Below are 26,803 nucleotides of genomic sequence, written 5' to 3' on the forward strand. Positions count from 1 at the left end.
GGAGCCAGGAGCAGGCCATGCTGGCCAGTGCAAAACAGCTTCAGCACCCCATAGAATCATGGAATTGTTCTGTTCAGAAAGCTCTCTAAGACCACAGAGTTTAACTATTACCCCAGGATGGCCAAGGCCACCACTAACCCATGTCCCCAAGTGCCACCTCTGCATGGCTTTTAAATCTCTCCAGGGACATAAAAACAAGCAAGGGTGGGTAATTATTTTGGGACTGACAGTGCTCTGGTTACCATCCTGCTGACTGGAAAAGTCTGGTGCTCCAGGAAAGCTGAACAGCAAGGGAAGGCCGATTGCTCAAGGTGTGTTACCTTGGAGGGAGTTGGCTGGGGACAACTCCTGCTTTTTTCAGCAGCTGGTGGCTTTGGGCAGCCCAGATTCTGAGAAGAAAGGGAAGCAGCAGAGACCATACAGGGACACTGAGGGAACACCTGGGGCAGGTAGACATGGAAGATTGTTTCAGTGTCTCCTTTCCTTACATGCTCTGCTCAAAGATCAGCATGCTCCATGTGTGCCAGGAGACTGGATATGAATAAGGAAAACAGTCAAAGCTAAAACCCCTTTAGACTCCCAGACCTCTGGAGATGTCCTTGGAAAAAGATGAGAGGCAGCCAAATTTTCTTCATGGAAATCTCATGGGAAAAGGGAAAGCCTCCATGCCAAAGGAGCAGGTCCCTCTGTCTGTGCCAGTTGTATCCCCTTGCCAAGATCAGGAATACATCTCGTCAGATACAGCCTGAAGGGCCCAGGGAAGCTGGATGTAACCAAGTAACCAGGATCCTAGCAACAGGCTTGATGGGAGGATTTAAAGATGATAGAAAAAAAAGTAGGAGCAAAGCAAACAACAGGAAAATATTGTCTCATTCCCCAGACTCCCAACCCTAGAGCAGGAGATAAATCAGCTCCAGGCAGGGTGAGGTACTTTGGTTGTTTTGGTTCTTTCCCTTTTCAAAGCAAACAAAGTATCAGTCACAGATGAGGATTTTTTTAAACCACTTTTACAGGTGTCATTTGTACAAATCAAAGCATCCCTTGAAAATCTCATAATTACAAACATACAAAGAAACGATGTTGGTGCTACAAATCAGCTATGCAACGGCAGGAGCAATTTATCACGATTAAAAACCCTACCGAACAGTATTTACAGGGCCTTTCTCCCTCTTTTTATTTCTTTATGTTGAGGGAAGGAAAAAAGCAAAGCCCACAGTTAAAAAAACTCCCACCAATGCACTTCATTTTCTAAAAGTATAAAACTGGGTGAGTTTTGCCACACCAGGCAAAGTGTAACAATTTCTGGTTTTGCTTGTTTTCACATTAAAAGTCTCTTATAAAAACCAAAAACAAACCCATGGCAGTGTCCGATGAAATGTGCTCCTTCCGTGCCAGAAGCCAACATCATCCCAAAAAAGTGCCTTTGAGTAAAATCAACTTTAGTAACAAATAAGAAACAAAAGGATGAAAAAAGTAATCACAAGCTCTAGTTAAAAGCTTCATCAAAGCCCTGACGGAGCAGCCGCCCTGCAGCAAAAGCGTGAGTTCTCTTACCTACCTCCAGCCCCTGCCGGGGGTCACCAAGCCCTGAGATGTTTCTCCGCTCCCTGGCTGGCGCTCGGGATGTCGAGGAGCTCCTGCCAGCCCGGAGCTGTGTGGTGCTCCCCCTCCAAGTGCTGTTTGTCCACCACCATCACCCCAAAAGAGGCGCCTGGGGGGGACCCAGCCCAGCTGGTCTGGCTGTAAGGGTCAGTGGCAGCCGTGCTGTTTTGGGGCAGCACATCCCTGGTACAGGGAACTCTCATAGCCCTTTGATCCTGCTGGTTTGGAATCAGCAGTGAGAAAAATCCCTGGAGTGCCCCAAAAAACACTCCCTGGCTTGGGTTGCTGCCTGAGTAAGTGCTTTCCTGGAGCCAACCTGGCCCCTGCATCTGGAAGGGGCAGGGAAAGGGGGAAGAGAGGGAATATCCGAGCCTTGAACTCTCTGTGTAAAGAAATGGAGTAAGAGACACTTGATCGCACCAAGCTGCAGAAATCATCAAAATCCCAGAGGTCACCACATAACCAGGGCACTGGGCGGGTGGGGGAATTCTAGGTGGGTTGGGGGCTGTATCATTCCACTTTGGCTCCCAACCCAAAAGCTCTGATCAGAAAAACAAGGAAACACAAAACCAGGCAGTTTGGTTTGCCAGGTTGACAGAGAAAATAAGAAAAAGCCCAAAACAAAACACAAAAATCTTCCAAGATAAATACATGGCCCCCATTTTGGAAGCATCTTCAAAAAGCTGGATCAACTGTTGTCAGCAGTGGCACAACCTTCCAGGAATACCTGTTGGGCTGGTGAGTTCTCAGCTCTCTTTTGAAGAAGGAACAGTTCAAGGGAAAAAAAATTCAGCTCCCACCACACGCAGCTCCCATTTTATCTGCAGAACAACTGGCCATGGCAATTCCCTCACAGCAGCAGCCTGGGAACCAGCAAGGAGCCACTAATGCAGCAGGTTCCTGTTTGCTCATGGAAAGGGCTGGCAGTGGTAGCAACTGGTTAGGAAAAGATTTCTTCCAGAAAACAGTACTTCAGGGGGGATTTAGGAAAGCTGGGACCTCTCCCCATGGACTGAAACTGGCCACACTCAAGCATGCTGTCAGAAGGTAACACGCACCAGGAATCCCATGGAGTCCACAAGACAGAGGTTTGGGCTTCCAGCCATCCTGCAGGCCTCCCACACTCCTCGGCTAGTGCAGGGGAAAGCTCCCAGGCTGGGGGCTTGGCTTTAAGGGGAGGTTATTGCTCCTGACTTCTCAGGCTTTTTGCCTTTTGACAGGGCAGCTGCTTGCTTCAGGAGTTCTCTGTTCTTGGCCTGGAAATGGGGAAATGGGTATTTAGTGGCATGGATCATCATTAGCATTGGGATCCCTGTGCAGAAGCTGCTGACATCCTGCATACAGCTGGAAAGGGGGCACAGATGTTGAGCTCACCTCTAACCTCCTAGAGAGGACTCTCCCATCCCAGCCCCACAGGAAAAGACAACTACAAAATGATAGAACCCACGAGACCGTTCAAAAATTAATCATATGAACAGTTCAAAGTACCTACAATACACTGAGAGGATCTGAACTTTGATTTTGCAGCCATTGAAAAAGATTCCCAGAGACTCAACCAATAGCAGCAGAAACAAAACATCTGGACACCAGAGAGTTCAGGGCAGTCCCAGCATGAGCTGAGCACAGACATGGAAAGCCCCAAGAGAGGGAAGTGGCTGGGGCACATCTGCTCCTGGATCTGATCTCCTTTACCTTCAGAAACAGCACACCCAGCCCTCTCCACACCACATCCCAGCACTCCACATGCCCTGTGAAGGGATTCTGGCAGGCACCAGCTCTCTGACAGCAGCTGGGGGCCTCCAGCCTGCCTTCCACTGGGATACTTCCCCAGAGTGGGTGTGGATGGAGGAGGGGCTGTTTCCTCAGGGGCAACAGAAGCCTTTTGTCTCATCCCCTCCCAGCTCTCATTGCTGGGGCTTTAGATCTTTGTATATCCAAAGTAATTAAACGGCGCAAAGTTCATTTCTGGGTCTGATTTCTTCCCCTTTGACCTGATCCCTTCGGTGGCTCAAGCTATTCATACTGATAGTCTGCTGTGTTTCCACAGCCATGACAAGAATCTTGCTCTCCCTGCTTCCATCAGCTCAGGGACTTCTTTATTTGGACTAGAGATACAGGGTGAAAAGAGCTGCCAATTGTTCCTTTGTTCTCTCTGGTTACTGCTCACACAAATCACAGGGAGGTGATTTAGAGGCTCAGGGAGCTGACAAAGGTTCTGCAGACTGGAGAAACAGGTTCAAACCTGATTTTGGCAATAAGTAAAATGAGTCCGATGGCTCCTGTCTAGTCCATAAGGGACACAACATAGCACTTTAAACACAATAAGTGTGAGCCTGAGTAGAGAGCAGCAAGGTAGGTGTAAAATGGTGGTTGGGATGCAATGCAGAGCTGAGGAGGGGCTTGCCTGGCAGCACAGAGGCTGTAGGACACGGCTGAGAAACATTAGCAGAGCTCTGTGCGCAGTAGCTCACAGGGTGTCCTGATCAGGAGTGTCCTCAGTCCCTCCTGGACACAGCTCAGGAATGTCCTCAGTCACTCCTGGATACAACACAGCTCAGCAGTTAAACTGACAATGCTGTCACCTGTAACTGCTCCATGACCTCCTTGTGTGTCTTCTCCATTTGGTTCATCTTTGCCCTCATCTGTGATTCCTGGTACTGCAGGTCAGCTTTCAGCTCCGTGATCTGTGTAGAAACCAGGAAGGAGCAAGTGAGCTGGAAGAGGCAACAGCTGCCCTCCCCACAGACCCCTCTGCTGTGGAAAGTGTCTCTACAGAAGGCGTGTGAGACTGGCTGAGGTGACAGACATGCTGGCAGTGCTGAGGGACTGCAATGAGACCAGAACTGTGTCACTGAGAGCACAGAGCAACTGCAAGGGCCAGCACTGCATTTCTCCAAGCAGCAGCATGTTTATTCCCAGTCTTGCCCACACACAGAGGTCTCCAAGAAAGTGGTCAGGAAATGACCCTTTATGAAATGAGATCCCCTGGGTGGGTCCAGAGGGCCTCTTTGGCTTTGGAAAGGAGGCAGCCTGGAAACAGCCAGACATGTTAACTCCAAGATAAAAAGCCAGGCTGTGTCAGAGTGTGATCTGTGAGAACATGTCAGCCTGCTGGGGGGGAAGCAAGCCAAGGACTGTACCTTCTTCTCCTTCTCCAAAATCATCTGATCCTTCTGGTGAAGCATCTTTTTTAAAGTAGCCACTTCCTCCTTCAGCTGGGCAATGATGACAAAGTGGTCGGTGCCAGGGGAGTCCAGGGCGAGGTCCGGAGAAAAACTGCAGCAAAGAACAGGGAGAGGCCCTCAACAAAACTCTCCTCTTCACCAGGCAGGGAAACTCCCACGGATGCTCTCAAAGGAGAGTGGGAATCATTTCATGATCATTCATGATCCTTTTTGAAACCAGAGAGCTGAAGACAGCAATCAGAGAGATAATTAAAATTTATGCTTCCCTTTGGAAATCTCTTTGCTCACAAGCAGTCCTTGGATGCACTGCAGAACTTCCCACTGAATGTAAACAAATATTCTGGCAAGGAGGGGACATGAAAGAGAAACAAATAACCTCCAAGTTCAACAAACAGAGCAAAAGGAAACAGCTAAATTTTTCTGAGCAAGGAAAAGGGGTAAAAAACATACTGGACCTCGTAATATGATTCTGCCATGATAAAGCAATTTAGGGAGAAGCTTAATTATTCCAGAGTAGGAAAAACTCTCCAGGAAGACAGAGAACTAGCTGAGCACATCACCTGTACACCACCAGGTACTCTAAATCTGAGCAACCATCAGCAGAGCTATCTGTGCACGAGTCACTGCTGCACTGGTAAATCACAAACCTCCCTAGGAGACACCAGTGACCCAGGCAGGCACATGCAGTCCTGTGCTATGGGAATATGCAGACCATAAGATACAACAAGCTGCAGCCACAAGACCCAGGGAGCCCACCTGATTTTTCCCTGCCTTCCGTTCCATCCCTAAAGCTGATTTTTGTCTCCTCATGCTAAGTGGGCAGCACACTCCCAGCCACTTGCACCTGAAATTGCCATATAAAAATTGAACAGCAATAAGACAACAAAGCTCCGCCTAGAAGATTACTTCAAGTCTGGCTGTTATCAGAGAAATAGAAATAAATCATCAGGGTCACCCAAAGCCTGACTTTCTTTCAAAAGCCTCCAGAGTAGGTCAACACTCAGCTTTAAAGCTGGGAGCTGCAGCAGAGTGGGACAAGCATGGTCTCAACCCAAAATTCTGCCTCTCTCCAGGATGCTTCTACCTCTGAGCTTCCAGTCCCCAAGGACCCTACCCTAAGGCAGAGAGTACTTGCGGCTCACTTCACACGGGGTCTCCACCAGCACCTGGAAATGATCCATTTTCTAATTAAAAGCACTACAGTCTGCTGTGACAGGACTCGTTAGTAAGGATGTGGCAGGGGAAAAGGCTCGCTCCCCACTGTGCTGGGGATCTGCAGAGGGAAACAAAGCAGAGGCAGCTTCCCAGATCTGAGAGCCAGAGGATGGCCCTGAGGCACTGGGAGAGAAAACCTGGCAGAGGAAAACTCAGAACTGAGGGTCTGCAGGAGACAGCCCGGAGCAGAGGAGCCCTGCATGGCTAAAACAGCAGAGTCCACACTAAGATGTGGCAGCTCTCTGGGCACACTGGATACAGCTCTGGGCTAGGCAGAGAGGTTCATACCCACACACTAGCACAGAACAACTCCCATTTTAAAGCTTTCCCAATAGTTTTCCCAAGTGGAGGCTGTGCAAGATGATGCTGTGTGCTCCAGCACCTTTCTATGTGCAAGCACATTATTAACAGCAGCTTTAATTTCCCACTCACTGCAAATATGCTGGGGAGGAGAGAAATAAATTTTAAAAAATAACAACAACAGTAACCAACAGCACAGAGAAAAGAGGCTTCCTCACTAATTCCCTCTGGCTGAAAACAATCCCTAGACACACCATTCCTTTGCCCAGGCACGCTTCCCTCCTGCCATGCCCTGGGGTGATAAAGAGTGCCAGGGGATGCCCACACTTCCCTGATCAGCTCCAGCATGAAAAATTCCCTGCCCAGCAACTGCTGCTGCCCAGCAAAGCCAGGAAGGCGAGAGCCAGCCCTGCCACCCAGTGGGGAGAAGGAAGGGACAGGAGGGCCACCAGCCTGCACAGAGCACCATCCTGGGGCTTCTGCATCCACCAGAGGGGAACTTGAGCCAGCTCGAGACCTCCTCCTGGATGGGTATAAAACACCAGACTGGTATTTTCCTGTCCAGCTGCTGCAAAATGCCCCTTCAAATGTGTTAAGGTGCTAAATAAAGAAGCAGATTTTTTTTTCCTCTTCCTTGGTATTTTTTTAAAGGCTGACAAGATAGTAATGAAAGGTTCCTCAGTCTTAAACCCCATGTTACAGAAGCAGCCTGAGACTCCAAAATTTGAAGGAAAACTGCCATACACAAGTCTGTCTTTTCCTTTAACAAACAGATCAAGAATTAAAACAACCAACCAAAAAAAAAAAGCCATTTCCTCTACAAATAAACTCAAGATCCAGCCCCTTGGGATAGGTCAGGGGGACATGAGCTCTCCATGTCTGAACAGCCTAAAAGGCACACCGCTAATTAAAGGGAAATTATGAGCTCCTGTTGTTTCCAGCAGAGACAGAAGACAAAAATGGAGTTGTTCCCAAGGCACCTGCCTCTCTCTATTGATTGGAACAGAAACCAAATCAATTGCCTTAAACTCCACACCTGTTAAATGGCAGAAATTAGGCAAGGCAAATGCCAAGATTAAAGATTTTGCTATTCAAGTCAGGCTGGCATGAAGAGGCAAAGACCAGGCACTAAACCAGCATCCACATTTCACCTTAGACAAAAAGCACCTGCAGAGCTGCCTCCAGCTCTGAGCCCTCAACATCAAAAGGATGTGGAACTGCTGGAACAAGCCCAGAGGAGGCCATGGAGATGTTCCAAGAGCTGGGAGAGCTGAAGGTGTTCAGCCTGGAGAAGAGAAGGCTTTGGGGAAACCTTAGAGCCCATTCCAAAGCCTAAAGGGGATCCAGGAGAGCTGGAGAGGAACTGGGGACAAGGGCCTGAAGTGCCAGAACAAGGGGGAATGGCTTCCTGCTGCCAGAAGGGAGGGACAGATTCCTTGGGAAGGAATTCTTCCCTGTGAGGGTGGTGAAGCCCTGGCAGAGTTTACGCAGAGCAGCTGTGGCTGCCCCTGGATCCCTGCAAGGGTCTAAGGTCAGGTTGGAGGGGCCTTGGAGCAACCTGGGATGGTGGAAGATGTCCCTGCCCATGGCAAGGGGCAGAATGAGATGAGCTTTAAGGTCCCTTCCAACCCAAACCATTCTGGGATTCTATGAAAAAACATCCTCCGCTCAGTGCAGTACAGCCCAAGTCACAGAGCTTTAAACTACGCCAGGACTTTCCTATGCAAATAAGAATCTTCTACAAATGAACTTCACTGCTGAGCATCCTGAGGCACTGCTGCCCTCCCCCTGCCAGCAGTGCTGTCACTGCCTGGTGTTACAAGCACAATTTAGCACCTTGTCTGCAGTGACAGGAGAAGGGACTGCAGTGTGCTCATCTGCAGAGTCTGCAGCATAAAAACACTTTGCCAGCATTAGCACAGATGATGGGGACACCGAGACTGCCCCAGTTAGGACCAGCAGAGCTGCAGGGGCTGGAGGTGAAGCCGGTGTGCTGGGCACTGGCACATGGGGCACTGGCAGCACAGGATTAGTAAGACCAAGTCTGCTGCAAGATGTGCTGCGAGTCACTGGGAGAGAAAACTACTCCCAGTGCAGCCGCAACAGAGCTGTTTGCTCCTCCCAGAACTCACCCAGAACAAACCATTCAATACCCTTTAAATGACTGCTGGAAATCACCCTGTCCACATATCATAGCTATTGTGAGCAACAATCGTGCTGAAATATGTAAACAGAGGGAATTCAGTACGGCACAGTAAAGGAATTTCTACCATATCCAAAAAGAAGCAGTAATTTCAGAGAAACTGGACCCTAACTGAAGGTGTTGCCAAGTCAACTGAGCTTAAACATGCCCAAATTTTGCCCAGTTGAGGGCTACACCAGAGGTTTGGCTGGAGCTGGGGTACAGGATGTTGGGGCTGATCTCAGCAGGGAGGAGGTGCTGGTTGAGTCAGTTTACTCCAGACTCTGCTGCTGCAAACACCCTTGTGCTGCAGCAGACCTTAACTCCCTGCTCAGGCTGTGCCCCACACACCAGTGTGACTCTGGGAGGGACAATCTGGTAGTTGTATAAAGGGGAGGGATTTGGGGGCTCACTCTCATAAAAGAACCCTCAGCCACTCCAAACCCACATTAAGGAACCCCCATTATTACTCCTCTCAGGACGTGCAGCCATTTGTCTATTTAAGGCAGCTGCAGCTTGCCTTTTCTCCTGCATGTCGCTGAAGCTCTTCAGTTGCTAAATTTACACTTGGTTTGTTACTGGAACTCATCAAAAAAAGCCTGTGGCAAGGCCTACAGCCTTGGCAGGAGCCAGACTGACAATATCTGACACGAGAGCAAAAGGAAGGCCCTTGATTGCTTCAATACATGCTCCTGCTTTCCAAACACACGGCTGACCAACCAGAGCACAGGTCATTTTGCTTTTTGGGTATTTTCAAGCCAGTAGGGCTGTTACAATGAGTTGTGAGATCTCAGCCCAGGATCTAATGAGGAGATAAAAACAGCTGATGCTGTCCTACAGCCCAGAGCAGCGGTCTCTGTGACGGGCTGCACCAGTTCTACCAGGGCCCTGTTTCCATTCTCTCCTCAGGCTCCACCAGCACTGAAGGCAATGGAATTCTAACTCCTCCACACTCAGCCGCCACGGCTCCTAAATCACAATTAGTCCTTAAATTTTTCCAGCTTTTAACTGAAAATGCTGTTCAGATGATAAAAGGTATTTCACACCTCTCCGTGGGTGCCACTGCCCTATAAAATTATTAAAGTTCTATTTCACAGAATCATAGAATCCCAGAATGGTTTGGGTCAAAGGGACCTTAAAGCTCATCTCGTTCTGCCCCCTCCCACAGGCAGTGTCATCTTCCCCTAGATGAGGCTGCCCTAAGCCCCATCCAATCTGGCCATGAACACTTCCAGGAAGGGCATTTCCCACGGGAGCATTTTACAGTGACAAGGTGTCAACAGTACCTATAGGAGAGATCTGTGATCTCAGAGACACTGAAGGCAGGTAGTGATTAATTAATTACCAGTGTCTTTAACAAACCCTTTGGCACCAACTGTGCTCTGGTCCATGCTCCCAAATCCCTGCTGTTCAGAAAGAGATCTGTTGAGAGGGACAGTTCCCGTGTAGGAGGCAGTTCCCAGGGAGGGAGGGGAGAAAACAATAGGTGATCTCACTTCAGGATGTCAATGCCTTGAGCAACAGGACAATGGTGGGCCCCGAGAGTCTGTTGGGAAGCAGCCCACTGCGCCAACGTGGACGGGGCCCTCTGGATAAGGGGGCAAAGCATCTCGGGAGAGGAAGGAACGCTGAGAATCAGAGAGGAAAGGCAGGAATGAAAATATGCATGCACAAGACCATAAAAATACAAATCCATCTCAATCTCCTGTTTCTGCTATTGACTCCCATTCTGCTGCACAGGCGGCCGGCATCAACATGATCCAGCATCAAGTGTGACAACAGAATGGGGTGGATGCTTTGCTAGAATCAGAGAACCATGGAATGGTTTGGGCTGGAACGAATCCTAAAGAGCATCTTGTTCCATAGCCTTGCCATGGGAAGGGACACCTTCCACTAGACCAAGCTGCTCCATGACCCATCCCACCTGGCCTGGAACACCGCCAGGATGGGGACTCCACAACCTTTCAAGCAAAGCTGTTTGATTGCTTGTCTCTCCCCCAAAAGCAGGAGGGGACATAGGAAGTGGGTCTGGATCTCCTCCTGTCCTCTGAGGCTCTCCCTGCAGATCAGTCTGACAGACCTCAAAGCACAAAACCTGCAGACCTCACCAGCCCCTCTCTCGCTGCAGTTTTCCTGACTGTTGGGGAGCTCAGCCAACACCACCTCGGTCCTGCTCCATCCAAGCAGGTACAGCTGCTCAGTATTCTCTTCCTCTTCAAATCTATGTCTAGGTTCCAGGTAGCACTGCCTTGCCAGGTTCTAGGACAACCCCTCGAGGTCTTAAAGCCCAAGGCCTCTGCTCTAGCATAAGGGCTTCCTGTTATTCACACACAACTCTGCCTTACATAAACTCAGCAAACAAACCACCCGCCCACAATTTCCCCATGTAACAGGCTCACCTGTCACCATTGGCAGATATGGCATCAAACTTGGCTTTCTTCTTTGGGATTTCATTCTGAATGGAAGACGTGGATAAGGTTTTCTGGCTAGAAAAAGGAGGAAATTGTATGTCAGAACCTGAATGACTTTCAGTCTAAGACAGAGAGGCAGATAAATATTCCCACCCACTTTGATCCTATTAAAACAGTATTTCCCATCGCTAAAACGATAAAAAAATCATTCCTTGAAGAGTAGCTGGAGACTAAAAATAAACAGAAAACAATGAGTCAGAGCAGTATGTAGGTGAAGAACTCCTGCTTAAAATCCGCATTTTAATCATTAAATTTTACAAATGCAACTTTGCTCTCACAGTGTACAAGTTCAGTAAGTTGGATCACTAAGAAGCACAAGGCTGTACCAGCACAGTGAGGTTTGCAAACAAGCAAAGCATGACTTAGCCAGACTGTCCTGAGCTCAGACCATGCCCAAACCCCTCCTAAGGTTACCTGTTATAGTGGCTGCCACTGCTGAGCCTACTGAACTGCTCCTTCTCCTGCAGGCTGCCTCGGGAAGAACTGCTCAGGTGTTTGCACTGCTCTTTGGTCTTCTGCAGGACTCGTTTATAGGACAGTGTGCACAACCAGCACAGCAGCTTTCCATCCACCTGGAACGGGAGACAGAAAGAAGCTTTGGTCTTTTTTCTGCCCACAAAGCAAATACAGAAAAGACAAGAAGCACTTTCAAGCTTAGGGTTACATATGAACAAGCAGGGACTCAAAAAGAATCCTCTGAATGGACAGGCAGTCACTGGAGACCAAAACAGCAAGGGTGTCTGCTCCAGGAGGCTCAGCAGGGCACCCTTTATGGCTGCAGCACTCCAAACAACACATCAACAGATGTTTACAGTTTGCCTCGAGAAGACACACCTCCTACACAGCACTCAGGGTGTTTGAGCAAAGGGTGTACAGAAACCATGAAGGGGTTTCCTGGTGGAGGTATGACACTTGTAGGTCCTCAGGCTATGGAACAAATATCATTCTCCATCCCTCTCCTCACAGCCTCACACTTCATTCAGAGGTCTCTGCTTCTCTGCCAGCTCTTGGGCCAAATTCAAGAGATCTTTCTTAGAAGATCTGGCAGAGGCACACAGCGGTTCAAAGATTAAACAGCTCTAAACCAGAGCAAAGCTCAACTCTAGAAAACACTTTATAACCAAGAGATATGGATCATGGAATGGTTTGGGTTGAAAGCAACCTTAAACCCCACCCAGTCCCCCCTGCCATGGCAGGGACACCTTCCACTGTCCCAGGCTGCTCCCAGCCCTGTCCAGCCTGGCCTGGGCACTGCCAGGGATCCAGGGGCAGCCACAGCTGCTCTGGGCACCTGTGCCAGGGCCTGCCCACCCTCTCAGGGAGGAATTTCCTCCCAGTATTCCATCTAACCCTGCCATCTGGCAGTGGGAAGCCTTTGCCCATGTCCTGTCAGAAATGCTGCAGAAGATGTAAAGAAGATGGAGAGAGGATCAATGTGATCAGCCCTTTTACCTTTTTAGTCTTCTTTAACACAAATACTGACCTTCTTCCTGTCATCCTTCCGGTCGAAGGCGCACTGCTGCTTGCACTGCTCACACGAGTGAGGAGGGCCGTACTTCTTCTCTGAGTTGGTGCAACGCTGGCACTTGTTTCCAATAAAAGCTGCTATGATGTTGCAGTACTGGCAGGGTTTTGGCTTTAAAAAATAAGAACAACTGCTACAGCCTTCTAACTACAGTAGTACACTGCTCGTTCCCATTCTCCCCATAATTTCAAACTTTTATTTCCTTATTCTACACAGAGTATAATGCCGATCCAGGAGACAAAACTTCATTTGGATCCCTGGTCTCCAGCTAAGTGTATTTAGCCATGGCACTCAGACCATTTATCAAGTGCTGTGAAACCTTTACAAAAAACAACAAAACAGAACCAATGAAAATCTCTATTTCAGATTTCAGACAAGCAGGAAATAAAGATTTAACACTGCTTCCTGCAGCAATCTCAGTCTGTGTAAGCACAGTCTTGTTTCTACTGGGTGTCAAACAGAATTTCCTGGCCTCAAACCATGCAAAGCTCTTTTTTGTGCCAAAAGAATAGAAAAAGTAAAAGCCATTTGAGTGACCCGTATTATTGATCAGTCAGGCTCTTACAGCTGAGCCAGGCCATAAACTGCTCTGAGATTTCAGCAGGACAAAGACAAGAGAGATGAAAGGAAGAGAGGCTGCGGAGGCTGAGCCCCTCACTTACTGTGCCATAGAGCTTCACGTTCTGAGCACACTTCTTGCATATCGTGTTGGTTTTGCTGTGAAAAAGGACAGATCATTCTATCAACACATTCCAACAGAAATGAAACCTCTGTGTTTAGGGTGCCTGGCTCAGATCCCAGGATCCCTGCTTAGGCTCCCAGCCTCCCCTCAGCTCTGCCTCTGGTGATGAGGCCGGATTCAACCTCTCTAGCGACTCAGATACCAAAATGCTTTTCCCATCCCCATCTGGCTGAGGATAAATGGCCAAAAATTACAAAGGAGGTGTCTTTTAATTAAGGCATCTCCAGATGACACCCGGTTTTTGTCCATCCAAACACAGGATTTGATCACTGACTAATTTGCAGCATGAGTGATTCAGCATCAGGGCAGGCTCTACTCTGGAGGTCATGGCAGGAGAGGGCAGAGGTATATTTGTCCAACAAACACAGGAAGGAACACCTCACACAACGGCCACACACAGCCCTGGGATTTACCAATCCTCCTTCTGACAGCTTCACAACTTGTCAAAATACAAAAAAACACGAGTCCAGCTGGAGGACACACAGCAGGAAATAAATGTTAGATACCAGACATCAGACAAGAGGAAAACTCATGGAAAAATGTATCTGAGCTCTGACTGAAAAAAAACCCCAAGCAAAAGGTGCGATCCAAGTGCACTACAGACACTGCAACTCGCCCAGCAGATCTTTGGAGGTGGCCAAAGGTCTCCCAAATTCTCCACAGCAACAATCTACAGGTTAAGGCTCAGTCACTGAAGGTGTGGAGCATTACAGTTCCCAAGGTGTGATCATTCTACCTGAAACCTGGATCTCCCCAGCTCAAGCATTTACCTTTCCTGCTGGAATTCAGTCCTGCAGTAAGTGCATTTAACAATGGGATGAGCAATCCGGCACTCCTGCAACAACAGAGGTGTTTCATGAGCTGCAGTGCTGCTCCCCAAGCCCCAGATCTCCTGCTGCCCTCCACTCCCACCACATCCACACACTTGCAAGCATTCCCTCCCTGTACAGTCATGCTGAGAGAAGAGGAAGGGTGCTGGGAATGCCGTGTGTCACAGGGAAGCCAGGTGTGCCTCACACCCACAGAGCAGGGTCACGGGGCAGCCCGGCTCCAGGGGCAGGAACACACAGCTCTGCCTCAGTTATTCGCCAGTTCCCTGTACATCTGGCTGTGCCCTCCTCTCATCCCAGCTTCCCCAGATTCCCCCACGTTCACCTGCCTTGTCCCAGCCTCAGCGGTCCCAGGCTACTCCAGTTCCTGTTCCGTGTTCCCTATTTCACCCAATCTTGTTCTTCCCCACCCTGTCAGGCTGTCTCCAAAACCCACCTTACTCCTTTCAGGACACCATCAAACCTCCTAGAGAGGTCTCCAGATCCCTTCAGGCCTTTGCTCAGGAACAGCTCCCACCTCCCCTCTGTTCCCCACGCCAGCCCCATGACTTCCACTGCAGCACCTCCAAACTGCCTTCGGTGCCCCCAGACCCCCGGGCAATCAGCTCCCCTAAAGAGCCCTTCAACACAACCCCCTAGTAGGTTCAGGGCTTCAGCCCCATGCTCCAGCCCCTCAAAACCTCCCCAAAGCTCCCCGGCCCTCACACACACTCTCCCACTGCTACCCCACAGACCCCAAACACACACCTCAAGGCCCCACTCTTCATAAATACTCCCAGAATCTCCCCACAAACAGCCCCTCAGTTCCTCTAAGACTGCAGACCCCTTAAAAACATTCCGTTGTTGCTCTCCCTCACAAACAAGCTCCAGGAGGCCCTTTACCCCTCAGACCCCTCAAAGCCTCTCACAGACCACCCCCCTCAAATCCCCTCACAGATCGCCCCCCACTTCCCTCAGACTCCTCTCCCATCAGCCTCCTCCCACATTAGCCCCCATACGCCCCCTCGCAGCGCGCCCCCAGCCCCTCTCCTGGACCTTGCAGAGCTGCTGGCCCTGGCTGAGCGCCTCGAAGGGGAAGCGCTGGTGGCACTTGGTGCAGGCGTACAGCGCCGCCATCCCGCCGCCCCGCTGACAGGCGCGGCGCGGCCCGCCCGCCCTCCCGCCCGGCCCGCGCGGCGCCGCCTCCGACCGCCGCCCATTGGCCGCGCGCCGCATCATTCACGCCTTGACCGCTTCGCATTGGCGAGCGTGCCGTCACTCACAGCCGCGGGGCGGGGCACGCCGGGGAAGCGTTAACGTCACGGGGAGCGCCGTGACGCAGCCTCTCGGTCCCGCGTGACGCGACGCGCGGGGGAGGTCGCGCGAGATCGCGAGTGGAGAAGGGGGCGGGGATTTGGGTAAGGGGCGGGGCTGGGGCGGGGCCGGGGAGGCGGGACCGGACATGGCCGGGATGGACTTGGACAGAGAGCCCGGGATGGACGGGGCTGGACGTGGACAGGGAGCCCGGGATGGACAGGGCTGGACGTGGACAGAGAGCCCGGGATGGACAGGGCTGGACGTGGACAGAGAGCCTGGGGTGGACAGGGCTGGACATGGACAGAGAGCCCGGGATGGACAGGGCCGGACGTGGACAGAGAGCCTGGGGTGGACAGGGCTGGACGTGGACAGAGAGCCTGGGGTGGACAGGACTGGACGTGGCCGGAGAGCCCGGGATGGACAGGGCCGGACATGGACAGAGAGCCTGGGGTGGACAGGGCTGGACGTGGACAGAGAGCCTGGGGTGGACAGGGCTGGACATGGACAGAGAGCCTGGGGTGGACAGGACTGGACGTGGCCGGAGAGCCCGGGATGGACAGGACTGGACGTGGCCGGAGAGCCCGGGATGGACAGGGCCGGACATGGACAGAGAGCCTGGGGTGGACAGGGCTGGACGTGGACAGAGAGCCTGGGGTGGACAGGGCTGGATGTGGACAGAGAGCCTGGGGTGGACAGGACTGGACGTGGCCAGAGAGCCCGGGATGGACAGGGCTGGACATGGAGAAAGAGCGCTTGGGATGGACAGAGAGCCTGGGGTGGACAGGGCCGGGGAACAGGCTGGGCTGGGCTGAAGTGGGCTAAGGCTGGGAAAAGAGGCTGAGCTCAGCTGGGCTAGGCCAGGGTCGGGTGGGGCTGACCTGAGCCTGGACAGTGCTGGGAGAAAGGGCTGAGCCGAGCTGGGCTAAGCAGGGCTGGGTGGGCTGAGCCAAGTTGGGCTAAGCAGGCACAGCCTGGCTGATTGCACAGCTGGACCTGCCCTCGTGGGCAGCAGGACAGAGCAAACTGCAGCTCCCCGTGCTCACACCGCAGACTGGGAGAGCTCCAGGCGGGAACAGGGAGGAGATTTGGCCCCGTTCCATTCTGGGAGTGAGGCTGGACCCAAGCTGCTGCAGCAAGGGCAGATCATACACTGCACATGTGAAATAACTGTTCTTTTTTTCGTCAAGTAGTTGTCATTTTGTACAACGTGACACAGAACAGGTGCTTTGAGGAATGGGGGAAATTAAGGCATTTTGGTGTTAAAAGTTCATTCTGAATCCAAGATGGAATGAGCAGAAGGCAGCAACTGCTCACAGTTGTGTGATCTGCTCCATTTGCTGGATGTTCCTGTGCTCCTACACCCTTCTCTCTTTCTCACACCTTAAGGGATACCTTAAACCTTTGGGAAACTTCTGTCCTTACCTTTTTCCTACACCAGATGACAGAGCATTCCCGGTCCTGGCTGGTGCAAGCGCTGGAGCTGAAATCCGAGCTGCTCAGGCTTTCCCAAGAAGGGCTGGGGGAGTGTCTTGGGCTTTTAGCTTGGCTGCGTGGGTGTGCATAATGAACCGGAATTCTGCTGTGCTTGGCTACCTCGGGGACTCGTTTTAATCACCGGGCAAATGTGCTGCGTGTAGGAGAAATCCTTAATTTCATGACAGGAGCTGCATTGTGCTGGATGCCGGGCCGCGATTGGGAAACGTCCGTCGGTGGGAAGCGGGAGGCAGAGCCGGGGTGCGGGAGCGATCCCGCCTCGCTGCTCGGAGCGCCCCGGGGGCGGCTCTGCGGGGCGAGGAGGAGGAGGAGGGCTGGGGCTGCTCGGGTTCGGGGCTCGGACAGCGCACCTGGAGAGGGCAGCGCCGCCCGCGCTCTGCCACAGCGAACCACGGGCTCCCGAGATGGTTTGGGTGCGAAGGGACCTGAAAGAGCGCCCAGCGCCACCCCTGCCGGGGCAGGGACACCTCAAACTGTCCCAGGGACACCTGCCACCGTCCCACATCGCTCCCAGCCCCGTCCGACCCGGCCCGGGACACCTGCAGGGGTCAGGCAGCCCCAGCTGCTCTGGGCACCCGTGCCAGGGCCTCAACACCATCACAGCGAAGAATTTCTTCCTAAAATAAAATCTAACCCTCCCCTTTCTTAGTTTGGATCCATTCCCCCTTATCCTGTCAATTAAAACCTAAAGATCAGGGAGGGGGGTACGGAGCGATGAGTAGCTGGGGCTGAAGGAGAAGGAATGGTTTGGGAATGTGAATAACAAACCTGCCAGAGCAGCCACGGGTGCCAAGGGAGAAGCATTTGGCTGAGGAAGGGAGTTTGTAAAGCTGCTACTGAAGGAAGTGTGAGAAGAAACGCTTGGAAAGGCTCTGCCTCGGTGATTTTCCAGCAGAGCCACACTGGCAGCAAGGCAGCTCCAAGCCCTCAGAGTTTAGGAGGCTGCTCTGATCCGTCAGATGCACCCTTTCGCCGTGGAATGGTTTGGGCTGGAGGGAATTGTAAAGATTATCTCTCTCTAATGCCCTGCCACGGACAGGGACATCTATTTGTTCCCCAAAAAATCTCTGGTCACTGTGTGAGACAGCAAAAGTCTCCCCTGGATCGTGGTCTTTGCCATCCTGAGATGTCAGGGCTTTATGTAAAGCACATCCTTCCCCTTTATGGAGCACCTGGGCAGACAGAGACCCCCAGGGCCCCTTCCCCTGGCACAGGAGCACTGTGTGAGCTCTCCATCAGCCCCTCTGGGTCGCCTGGAGCATTTGGGAGCCACGAGGTTGCCAAAGCAAGTTTGGTTCAGCTGCTGTTCCTTGACACCGTCTGTGGCTCCCTGTAAATCACTAACAGATAATAATTTCATACTCTGGCTCTGCGTATCCCCCGCCTGCTGAATAATTACCTTGTTTTGTGCGAGCCGTGAGAGGTTTTCACAGATAATTCATCCAGCAGGGAAAGGCAGCCAGATTTTGGGCTGGAGCACATTTTCTGGCCACCTGGCATTGCTGCACAGAGGTCTGCAGCTGCCTCCGGGGGGAAATGCTGTATCCAGGACAGGCAGGGCAGGGCGAGAAACCAAACCCAGATGAAATCCCAGCCGCCCTTCCTCGGAGAATAATTCAGCTTGGCAAACTCAGCCCACCCTGGGTTTCTGCATGTGTGGACAGATTGATCCCACAGATCTGGATGCTCTCTCTCACAGAGGAGCTGTTTCACTGGAAACAGAGTGGAAACAGAGCTCCTCCCCAGAGCTGCTTGTGGTGGTGACCTCGGTCTTGCCTCACTCCCCATGTCCTGCCTGGCCAGGGCTGGAGCCCAGCACAGAGCTGAGATCACCCCCAGGCTGCCATCCCCATCCCAGGGTTGGGGCCCAGATGGAGCTGAGATCACCCCAAAGCTGCCATCCCCATCCCAGGGCTGGAGCCCAGCACAGTTCATCTCAGCAGCTCCCAAACCACCCCACAGACTAAGGAGGAGATGGCGTTCTCAAGGTGGGTCCCAAATCCTCTCAGCTTCCACTCTGAACACTGCTCACTCCATTAAACACCAGCCTCAGCTGATATTTCCCCACCAATTCATCAGATTTGGGGAGTTTCCTGCAAGGTGCCTCTCCCAAAGGAAACCTTAAATGCAGAGCTTGGCTTCCAATGAATAGCAGGGTTCAGAGTGCCTGTGCTTTGCTGTGCTCTGCAAAACGTGGAGCCACTCTGAGGTTTGGGTGTCCAGGGAAGTCTGGAGGTCACAGCTCAGCTGGGCTGGGAGCCAGAACCTACATCTGGCTCTGCAAACAGCAAACCTCCCTTCAGGTATGCACTTTCTTATTTTTTCCTTTTTCAAACATAATAAATAGATAGTTTTTTAAGTTCCCAGCCATCTGAACTACCCACGCTCAGGACTGTGATATGCCTAATGCCATGAATGCAGAATTTCAGTAAATGCTTCCTGGGGATACAAAACTTGCAGCTCTGTGTTCAGCAGCAAATTCAGGACATCACCTATCCAAGGGGAGCCTGAAAGTCACGGTTCCCTGAAAGTCAAAGCATGTTTTATTGACTGCAGTCAAGAGAATCAAAGGCCTGGAGACCTGGACTCCCACGGCATAAACCACATTATTCCTGTGCAGTGATCATTCCTCTCCCAGACACGAATTCCAGCCAGCCTCCCTGCTGGGAATGATTAAAGACCCTTCAACAATCAGCAAATTGTCAAATAAGCAGGTGAGCAAGTGAAAGAAAACAAGGGAATACGGTGACCTGCCATAGTGATGAGAGCAGCTGTGTCACCTGGAGGGGAGTGCAGCCTGCGGTTTGCTGTACAAAATTGGGGCGCAGCCATGGGGATGCCCCTTCTCACCTATCAAAGCCCCATTTGGGGGAAGGTAGAGCCTGTGCAGATGCAGCTACAAGTCAGGGATGGCATTTCCCTTCTTCAAGGTTCCCTTCCCAGCCGCCTGCTGTACCTGGGCTCTTGAGCTGGGGAGCAGAGCCTGGCAGTGCCGGCAGCTCTCACCGGGCTGCCCACTGCAGCTGCCAACCCAGCCCCTTGCCCAGGGTGGGCATTGCCAGAACGGCACCAGAACCCCCAAACTGACCCTTCAGAACTGTGCTGACCTGTGGCCTGGACACCCCAAAAACAGCACCATACCCTCGGCTCGGGGTGAGGCTTCTCCATGGCTGTGAGGTTTTGGGGTGAAGCTCTGAAGCAAGAACAGATGGAAGGAGCGTGACAGCTCTGGAGCACCCCAACGTTGCCACCATATTTCAAAAGCTCTCATACCTTCTCAGCAATGTCTCATGGGCAGCTCCATGCAGCACTGACTCCTTCTTCACAGCACAGCCAAGAACGGCAGCTCTCTGGACCAGCTAACCCACTCCTTTATAGCACCCTTCCTTACTAGTCACAGGTGTGGCCTGTTAAGGGCAGGCCTGTTCCTAATCCTTGGTAGTTAGTACAGCTGCAACTCCTCAGGGGCAAGATTGCCTTCTGCACCATCTTTATTTTCTTACATTCTATCCCTCCACACCCCAAAACCCCCTGTGCACCCCACACACAAAAGGGTGGGAGACTACCAGGATCAGGCAGGGAGAATTGCCCAGCCTCTATCCCTGTGCTCTGATCCTGCTCCCAGGATGGCTGGAGCCCAGAATGGGAGCCCAGCTGAGCCACAGCCAGGGTGCAAAGGGAGCAGCCCCAGCAGTGAAGGGGCCAGGCTGGTGGCACTGGCAAACCCCGGTGACAAAGATCCCACCGCAGCCACAGCCGGCACTCGGGCAGTGGGGCACAGGGTGGAGGAGCCTTCCCCCACGCCAGGAATTCCTCATCTCAGCAGAAATCCCCGGGGCTGTTTGTGCTCCACCTCGGAGCGGGAAGAGCCGCTCCCCTGGCCCCGGGTGTCTGGCACTGGCTCTGCCAGGTGGGACTGTCCCTGCCCAGGAGCCCCTGGGCTCCCACAGGACCCAGGAACCCAGGCTGGGGACAGGGTCTGTGTCCCTGGGGCACAGGGGCACAGCTGCAATCGAATCCCTCCTGTAGAAGCCATCCGGTATTTTTCCAGCATCTTTATTGGCGAGCCCAGTGCTGAGTCCCCGTCCTGCCCTGCGTCCAGCACTGAATGGGGCTGTCCCAATGTGTCCCAGCTCCCTGATGGTTCCACGGAGGGGCCTGGTGCGGGGCTGAGCGCTGAGCATGCCGGGGTGGCTCAGGCCAGGATGGGGTAGGTGGCCTCAGTGGCCACCCCGCAGTTGTTGTCCTTCATGGCCATGAGGATGTAGCCGTCGTTGCCCCAGTATGTGGACCAGGAGTTCTTGATGAGCCAGTAGGTCTCTCCCTGCAGGACCCCGTAGCCCACGGCCAGCACGGCGTGGTCCAGAGATCCTGGAGTGTTGTCTGCAGGGAAGGACACAGGAGGGGTCACTGAAGAGCCCCCCTGTCTCGGGATGTCTGTCTGGGGAGCATCCTTGTCCAGGGAGACTCCCTTTACAGAGACCATTCCTTTCTGGAGACATCCCTGCCTGGACAAGATCCCTGCCCAGTAATCCCAGTCCAGACAGCATCCCTGCTCCCAGGGCTACCCCCAGCACTACAGAGGACTTCAGGGCTCCTCCTCTCCACCCCTCCCTTGACCAAAAGGGGTTCCCAGGTGCTGTGGCATCTCCCTGGGCACCCAGGGCCTGCCCTGCCCGAGTGCTGCCTGTCTCACCGCACTTGGGCTCGTAGTAGATGCCGTTGGAGTAGAAGGAGAAGCTCTTGTGCGAGGCGTCGATGCTGACGGCCACGGGACCGTGCTTGTAGATGGCAGCTTTGACTGCTGTGATGTTGCCCGAGGTGACGTTGACGTAGCCCGTGATCTTGGCCAGCATCTCGGACTGGTTGTAGTGGCACAGGCCGTTCTGCGCAGCCAGGGGACACGCGGTGTCACCAGGACCCCCAGGACCCCTCGCTGGGACCCTGCCCCCGGCCTGACCCTGCGGATGCAGGCAGTGATCTGGAATTTGGGCTGCGAGAGCACCCTGGCTCTGACCCCGCTGTCCTCCCAAGCCCAGGGTGCTGGGGCTGTTTTCCCAGTTGCTCAAGGACACAGGGTGGGGAGCTGGCTCTGCACCCAAAGCCCCAGAGGGCTGTTGCCTGCACCTTGCTGCCACGTCCCCATCCCCAGGCAGCTTTGCTCCGTCCCTGGTACCCCGGGGCACGGAGTGACTCATGGCACCACGCACAGGTGGAGGAGCCTTGTCCCCGTTTTGCAAGAAGAGAAACTGAGGAACACAGTGACAAAACAGCCTGGATGAGCCCCGGGGCTTGGCTTTGACAGTACTGTGAACCACAGAAGCCTGGCGCCTTAGGGACGAGGTGACATCTTCATCTCAAGAGCCTGTTAGTGCCTCTGACTCACATCCAGGTGGGTCCCACCATGGCTTTAAAGCCCCAAGATGCTGGCAAGGCCACCAGGGACAAGGGCCTCCTCACCTGGCCCTTGTAGGTACCGTAGGACTCGGTGCTGGCAATGCCCCCGTGCTTCTTGATCCACTCGTAGGCTCGCCACTCCTCACCCCCATCGCAGGCGAAGTTCCCAAAGCCCCAGGAGCAGTCAATGAGGACTTGCTGGGACAGGGGGGTCAGCACGCCGGTCTGCAGGGGGGACACAGCCCAGGGATGGGGACAGGCCCCCTGCAGGCTCCCCTCCACACCGGGGGGCTCAGCCCCGCTCCCATCCACACCGTGGGGCTCAGCCCCGCTCCCACCTTGAGGAAGAGGGCTCCTTCCATGGCTCCCGTTGTGGCAAAGCTCCAGCACGACCCACAGACAGCCTGATCCTTCACGGGGGTGACAGCACCTGGGGCAGGGCAGGAGAAACTGAGCTGGCACCGAGGGATGGAGGCAGGTGGAAGGGAAACTGAGGCAGGAGTTGAGGTCCAGAGGCAGCACAGCCAGATCTCAGTGCTAACTGAGAAGGGAGGAAATGCACTAGCAAACCTGGGACCCCCACCCCTGGCTAGGGGCAAGCTCTAGGGGTGTCACTCCCAGCTGAAGGGGACATGGGTGAAGGCAGATGTTGCTTCAGATGTCACATCTGTCTCTAGGGCACCAGAGTGAATTCAGGGCCAAGCGCTGACCCAGCTGCCTTTAGCCTTAGAAACACAGAATGGTTTCAGTCGGAAGGGACCTCAAACACCATCTGGTTCCACCCCTGCCATGGGCACAGACACCTTCCACTGTCCCAGGCTGGCCTTGGACATCCTGGCCTTGGGCAGCCCTGGTTTCTCTGCACAGCCTGCTCCAGTGCCTCGCCAGCCTCACAGGGTGCACCCCAAGGGACAGCCCAGTCCCACAGGCTCTCAGTGCAGTGATGGGGAGCAGGGGGCTCCGTGGCCCCGGTGTCCCCTGACCCACACGTACCGTACATGCGCCAGTCCAGGCTCTCGGGGAGGATGATGCCGGCGTAGAGCTCGGTGGGGAAGGGCAGCCCGCGGTTGGGGGTCCCGCTGCGGCGGCGGCCCCGCAGCGCTGCCAGCTCCTGCGGCGTGCGGTCGGCCAGGTGGTTCAGGGACAGCGAGTAGGAGAGCGCGGCGCGGTTCCGCGCGTGCACAAACCTGCGCGCGGTGGGGACAGCGCCAGCTGGGCCTGCCGCCGCCCCTCAGAGTGACAGCACCCCCAGAGGGTCCCTATCCCCCCAGCCGTACCTCATGTTGTGCACGAAGATGCTCTGCCGGTGCTCCAGCTCCCGCGCGGAGCCGTAGCGCCGCCCCAGCCGCCGCCGGTACTCGTGGAAAACGCGGTGAGCCCAGGGCTGGTGCTGGCCCACCAGGTCCTCCATGGGGTTTGCCAGCACGCGGTGCTCCGCCACCGAACCCGGCAGCACGCCACACTTGGTCTCTGGGGACCAAGGAGAGGGCCCTGTCAGCCCGAGCCCCACAGACGGGACGGGGGGACCAAGGAGAGGGCCCTGTCAGCCCGAGCCCCACAGACGGGACGGGGAGCCCCTCCCTGGCTCACCATTGACGGGGAGGTCAAAGACGGAAGGCGGGTAGCTGTTGTCGAAGTCGGTGTAGGCAATTTCATACTTGTCGTAGTGGGAGCCCAGCAGGCTGTTGTACCCCCGCATCTCATAGTGCACGGGGGCCACCCCGCAGCTGGAGTTGGTCACCCACAGGGTGTAGACGTTCTTCTTCTGCGCCCAGCGGGTGACGTTCTGCCACACGGCGCAGTACCGGCCCTCGTAGTACTCCTCCCGCAGGAACTGGGGGGACATGGCCTCAGGGAGGGGACCCCAGCCTCCCCCAGGCCGCCAGCCAGCCCCTTTGCACAGCCCAGTGCTCTCTGGCAGGATCCAGCGGCTCCATGGCCATTGGCACACAGCCATGCGTGGGATGGAAACTGGGGGAAGGATATGGGGTGCAACACAGGGCAGACCCCCCCGTCTGGCTCAGCGGTGCCCTGGGGACACTCCACTGTGCACAGCAATCTGTGCACCCACAGCAGCGAGTCTGGCTGCACCATTTCTCCAAAAACCTGAAGAGATTTCAGGTTTTTCCTGCGTGTTTCCAAGCTCTCGCCATGCAGGCATGTGTCCAGCTCAGCGACAAGCTGCTGTCCCCGCTGCTCACGTGCTGTGCCCAGCCCTGACGCAGGCTGGGGCCGGCAGGAGCTGAGCTGCCGTGCAGAGGCTTGCCCAAACCATGCTGAAATGCCAGCGTTTGTGTGGGATGGGACACGTCCCAACACGGCTGCTGGGGCTGGGAAAGGAGCCAGGAGTGCGGCCCCGATGCGGGTGGGGAAGCGACCCTCCCTGCACCCCGGGCTGTGGGGACAGGTCCTGGCCAGCCCCAGCATCCTGCGGGCCTTGGACAGAGAGGAGCTCTCCCAGCACCTCCTCCCACAGCCCAGAGGTGCTTTGGGAGGCAGGGCAGCTCTGGGCTCTGAGGATTCCCACCTTAAAGCCCCTCATGTTGGGGAAGACGCTCTGAGCAGTGACCACGTCCTCCTTGGAGCCGGGCAGCTGGAAGCACTTCCTGGTGTTCACCTCCTTCTCGGTCGTCTCTGGCGTGATCTTGTACCTCATCCCATAGGGCTTCACCGCTGCCAGCTGGTAGGTTATCACCTGCCCTGTGCCAGGCAAGGGGAAACTGAGGCACAGAGCCGTGCTGGTGCAGGGTGGGCGCAGCTGGGTGCCACCTCCTACCTCCGTAGTACTGGATCCGGCTCTTGTTCCCCGTCAGGTTGTACCAGGCTTCAAAGGGCTCCTCGATCTCGGCGTAGGGCAGCTTAATGACCCCTGCACAGGAGCCCCCGGCACAGGACACAGGTCAGCCCGAGCCTCAGCACCCTGGCATCCCTCCCTGAGCCCCACAGCTGACCGAGACAGTGCCCCAGGGGTGATAGGGCAGGAAGAGCACCCGGCTGGGGCAGGCTGCCCCGGTTTGGCACTGGGACAGCCCAAGGTCTGACCCGTGCTAAGCATCCTCTGCTCCCCCCCAGGGCTGGGGGTCCCCACCTTATGGGGAGGTAATGGGGTCCCCTTACCTCGGACATGGTAGATGGAGCCGAACTGAGGGGGTGGGCGGGAGAGCCCATGGTCCTGTCCTGAAAGGCAGAGAGGGCAGGGTGAGGGGGCCCTGTGTGTGTCCCCCAGCTGAGATGGGGATGGGAGGCTGCCAGGACAGTGCCCCCCTTCGCTGCAGCCGGGGGCTTCCCTCCTTGGCCAAAAGAGCTTCCTGAGCTCATCCAAAGGCACATCCAAGGGACGCTGAGGCACGGACACCCTCCAGGGTCAGCGCCATGCCACAGCCTGCCGTGCCACTGCAGCAAACTCTGCACTGCTGCACCCCCAGGGAACCCCAGCTCCTGCGTGACTCTTGGGGTGACGCCCCAGTGTCACCCCCAACACTGGTGGCCCTGGCCTGGAATATTTCCACGGTGGGACCCAGCCAAGCTGTCTCCCCACACAGGGCGTGTTTGAGGGGTGCCAGGGACCTTACCGGTCCTGCCTGGCGTCTTCCAGCGACCTCCCCAGCCTCCCCCCGGGCTCCCGGCTTGTGCAACCCGACGCCAACACAAGTGCTGGGAACGGGCCCTTCCCTCCCTCAGCATCTTCTCCCTCCCTCCTCGCCGGGAGCGAGCGGCAGCACCTGCCCGGACCCAGAGCAGCCCTGCCCCCGGCCCTGGGGAGGCGGGGATGGACAGACCCCCGGCTGTGCCATGGTGCCCACCACACGCCGTCCCGGGGCACCCACAGGCAGCAGCGGCTGCAGCCGCCTCCCAGCCCTGCTGGGCTTTATCAGCACCCAGAAAGGGGGGGGTTCCACGGGGACACGGTCGCCCCGCCACCTCTGTCCCCTCACACCTGCCTGTCCTGCCTGGTTGGGTTAAACCCCTTGGGTTAAAGCCTTAAATTAGTTTTATTTTCACTCCCCCAGCCCCACCAAGCCCTCAAGGCACCTGCCCTCTTTGCCGCCCGTCTCAGCTGCGTCTTGGAGGAACTGCAAATTTTGGGGCCCAACCAACGAGCAGTAAAACCACTTCCCCAGACTCCAACCTGCCCTGCAGCGCAGCGGGAGCGATCCGGTGGGGTCCCCCCGCCTCCCTCCCCAGCGCCGGGCTGGGGTCCCACTCACCCCGGACGGCGATGCAGAGAGCCGAGAGCAGGAGCCAGCGGAGCGCCCCCATGCCGGCCCCGGCAGAGACCCCGATCCAGCGGAGCGCTCCCGTCCCGATGCCGGCTCCCCGGCGGCTTTAAGCGAAACCCGCGGAGCCAATGCGGCGGCCGGGCCCTCCCCGGGGAGGGAAGGAGCCGGCACCGGGTGGTGCCTGCCTGCGGGGGACGGGCACCCCGGGCTCGGCGTGTCCCGGCAGCGCCCCGCGGACGGGGATGGAGCAACGCGGGCGCGGGGGGTGCGGGATGAGCCCCAGAGCGCCCCGAGCCGCATTCGGGGTGGGTGCAGGGATGGAACTGTGGGGCACCCCCAAGCCG

The 26,803-nt window shown here is 54.9% G+C and overlaps 2 protein-coding genes across 2 annotated transcripts; both read right to left on the bottom strand.

Annotated features, from left to right (window-relative positions):
• Positions 1 to 690: 690 nt before the first annotated feature.
• On the bottom strand, positions 691 to 15,169 carry FAM76A (family with sequence similarity 76 member A). The gene is made up of 9 exons (XM_054292338.1): positions 15,088 to 15,169; positions 13,993 to 14,057; positions 13,143 to 13,197; positions 12,439 to 12,591; positions 11,370 to 11,527; positions 10,884 to 10,970; positions 4,743 to 4,878; positions 4,185 to 4,286; positions 691 to 2,858 (listed from the first exon to the last, which is right to left on the bottom strand). Exons 1-9 carry the CDS (start codon positions 15,166 to 15,168, stop codon positions 2,772 to 2,774), a joined length of 924 nt encoding a protein of 307 aa, XP_054148313.1. The 5' UTR covers position 15,169; the 3' UTR covers positions 691 to 2,771.
• A 5,732-nt stretch (positions 15,170 to 20,901) lies between these two features.
• On the bottom strand, positions 20,902 to 26,522 carry LOC128947843 (digestive cysteine proteinase 1-like). Its single transcript, XM_054292334.1, has 11 exons — positions 26,448 to 26,522; positions 25,357 to 25,416; positions 25,016 to 25,108; positions 24,767 to 24,939; positions 23,830 to 24,073; positions 23,517 to 23,709; positions 23,233 to 23,426; positions 22,578 to 22,669; positions 22,303 to 22,464; positions 21,539 to 21,728; positions 20,902 to 21,225 (listed from the first exon to the last, which is right to left on the bottom strand). The coding sequence occupies exons 1-11, from the start codon at positions 26,497 to 26,499 to the stop codon at positions 21,038 to 21,040; spliced, it is 1,641 nt and encodes a 546-aa protein (XP_054148309.1). The 5' UTR covers positions 26,500 to 26,522; the 3' UTR covers positions 20,902 to 21,037.
• Between the last annotated feature and the right edge of the window lie 281 nt (positions 26,523 to 26,803).

This window comes from Melozone crissalis, unplaced genomic scaffold (assembly GCF_028551555.1).
Source record: "Melozone crissalis strain CALT ecotype California unplaced genomic scaffold, PUWL_Pcris_2 ptg000108l_1, whole genome shotgun sequence".
NCBI lineage: Eukaryota > Metazoa > Chordata > Aves > Passeriformes > Passerellidae > Melozone > Melozone crissalis.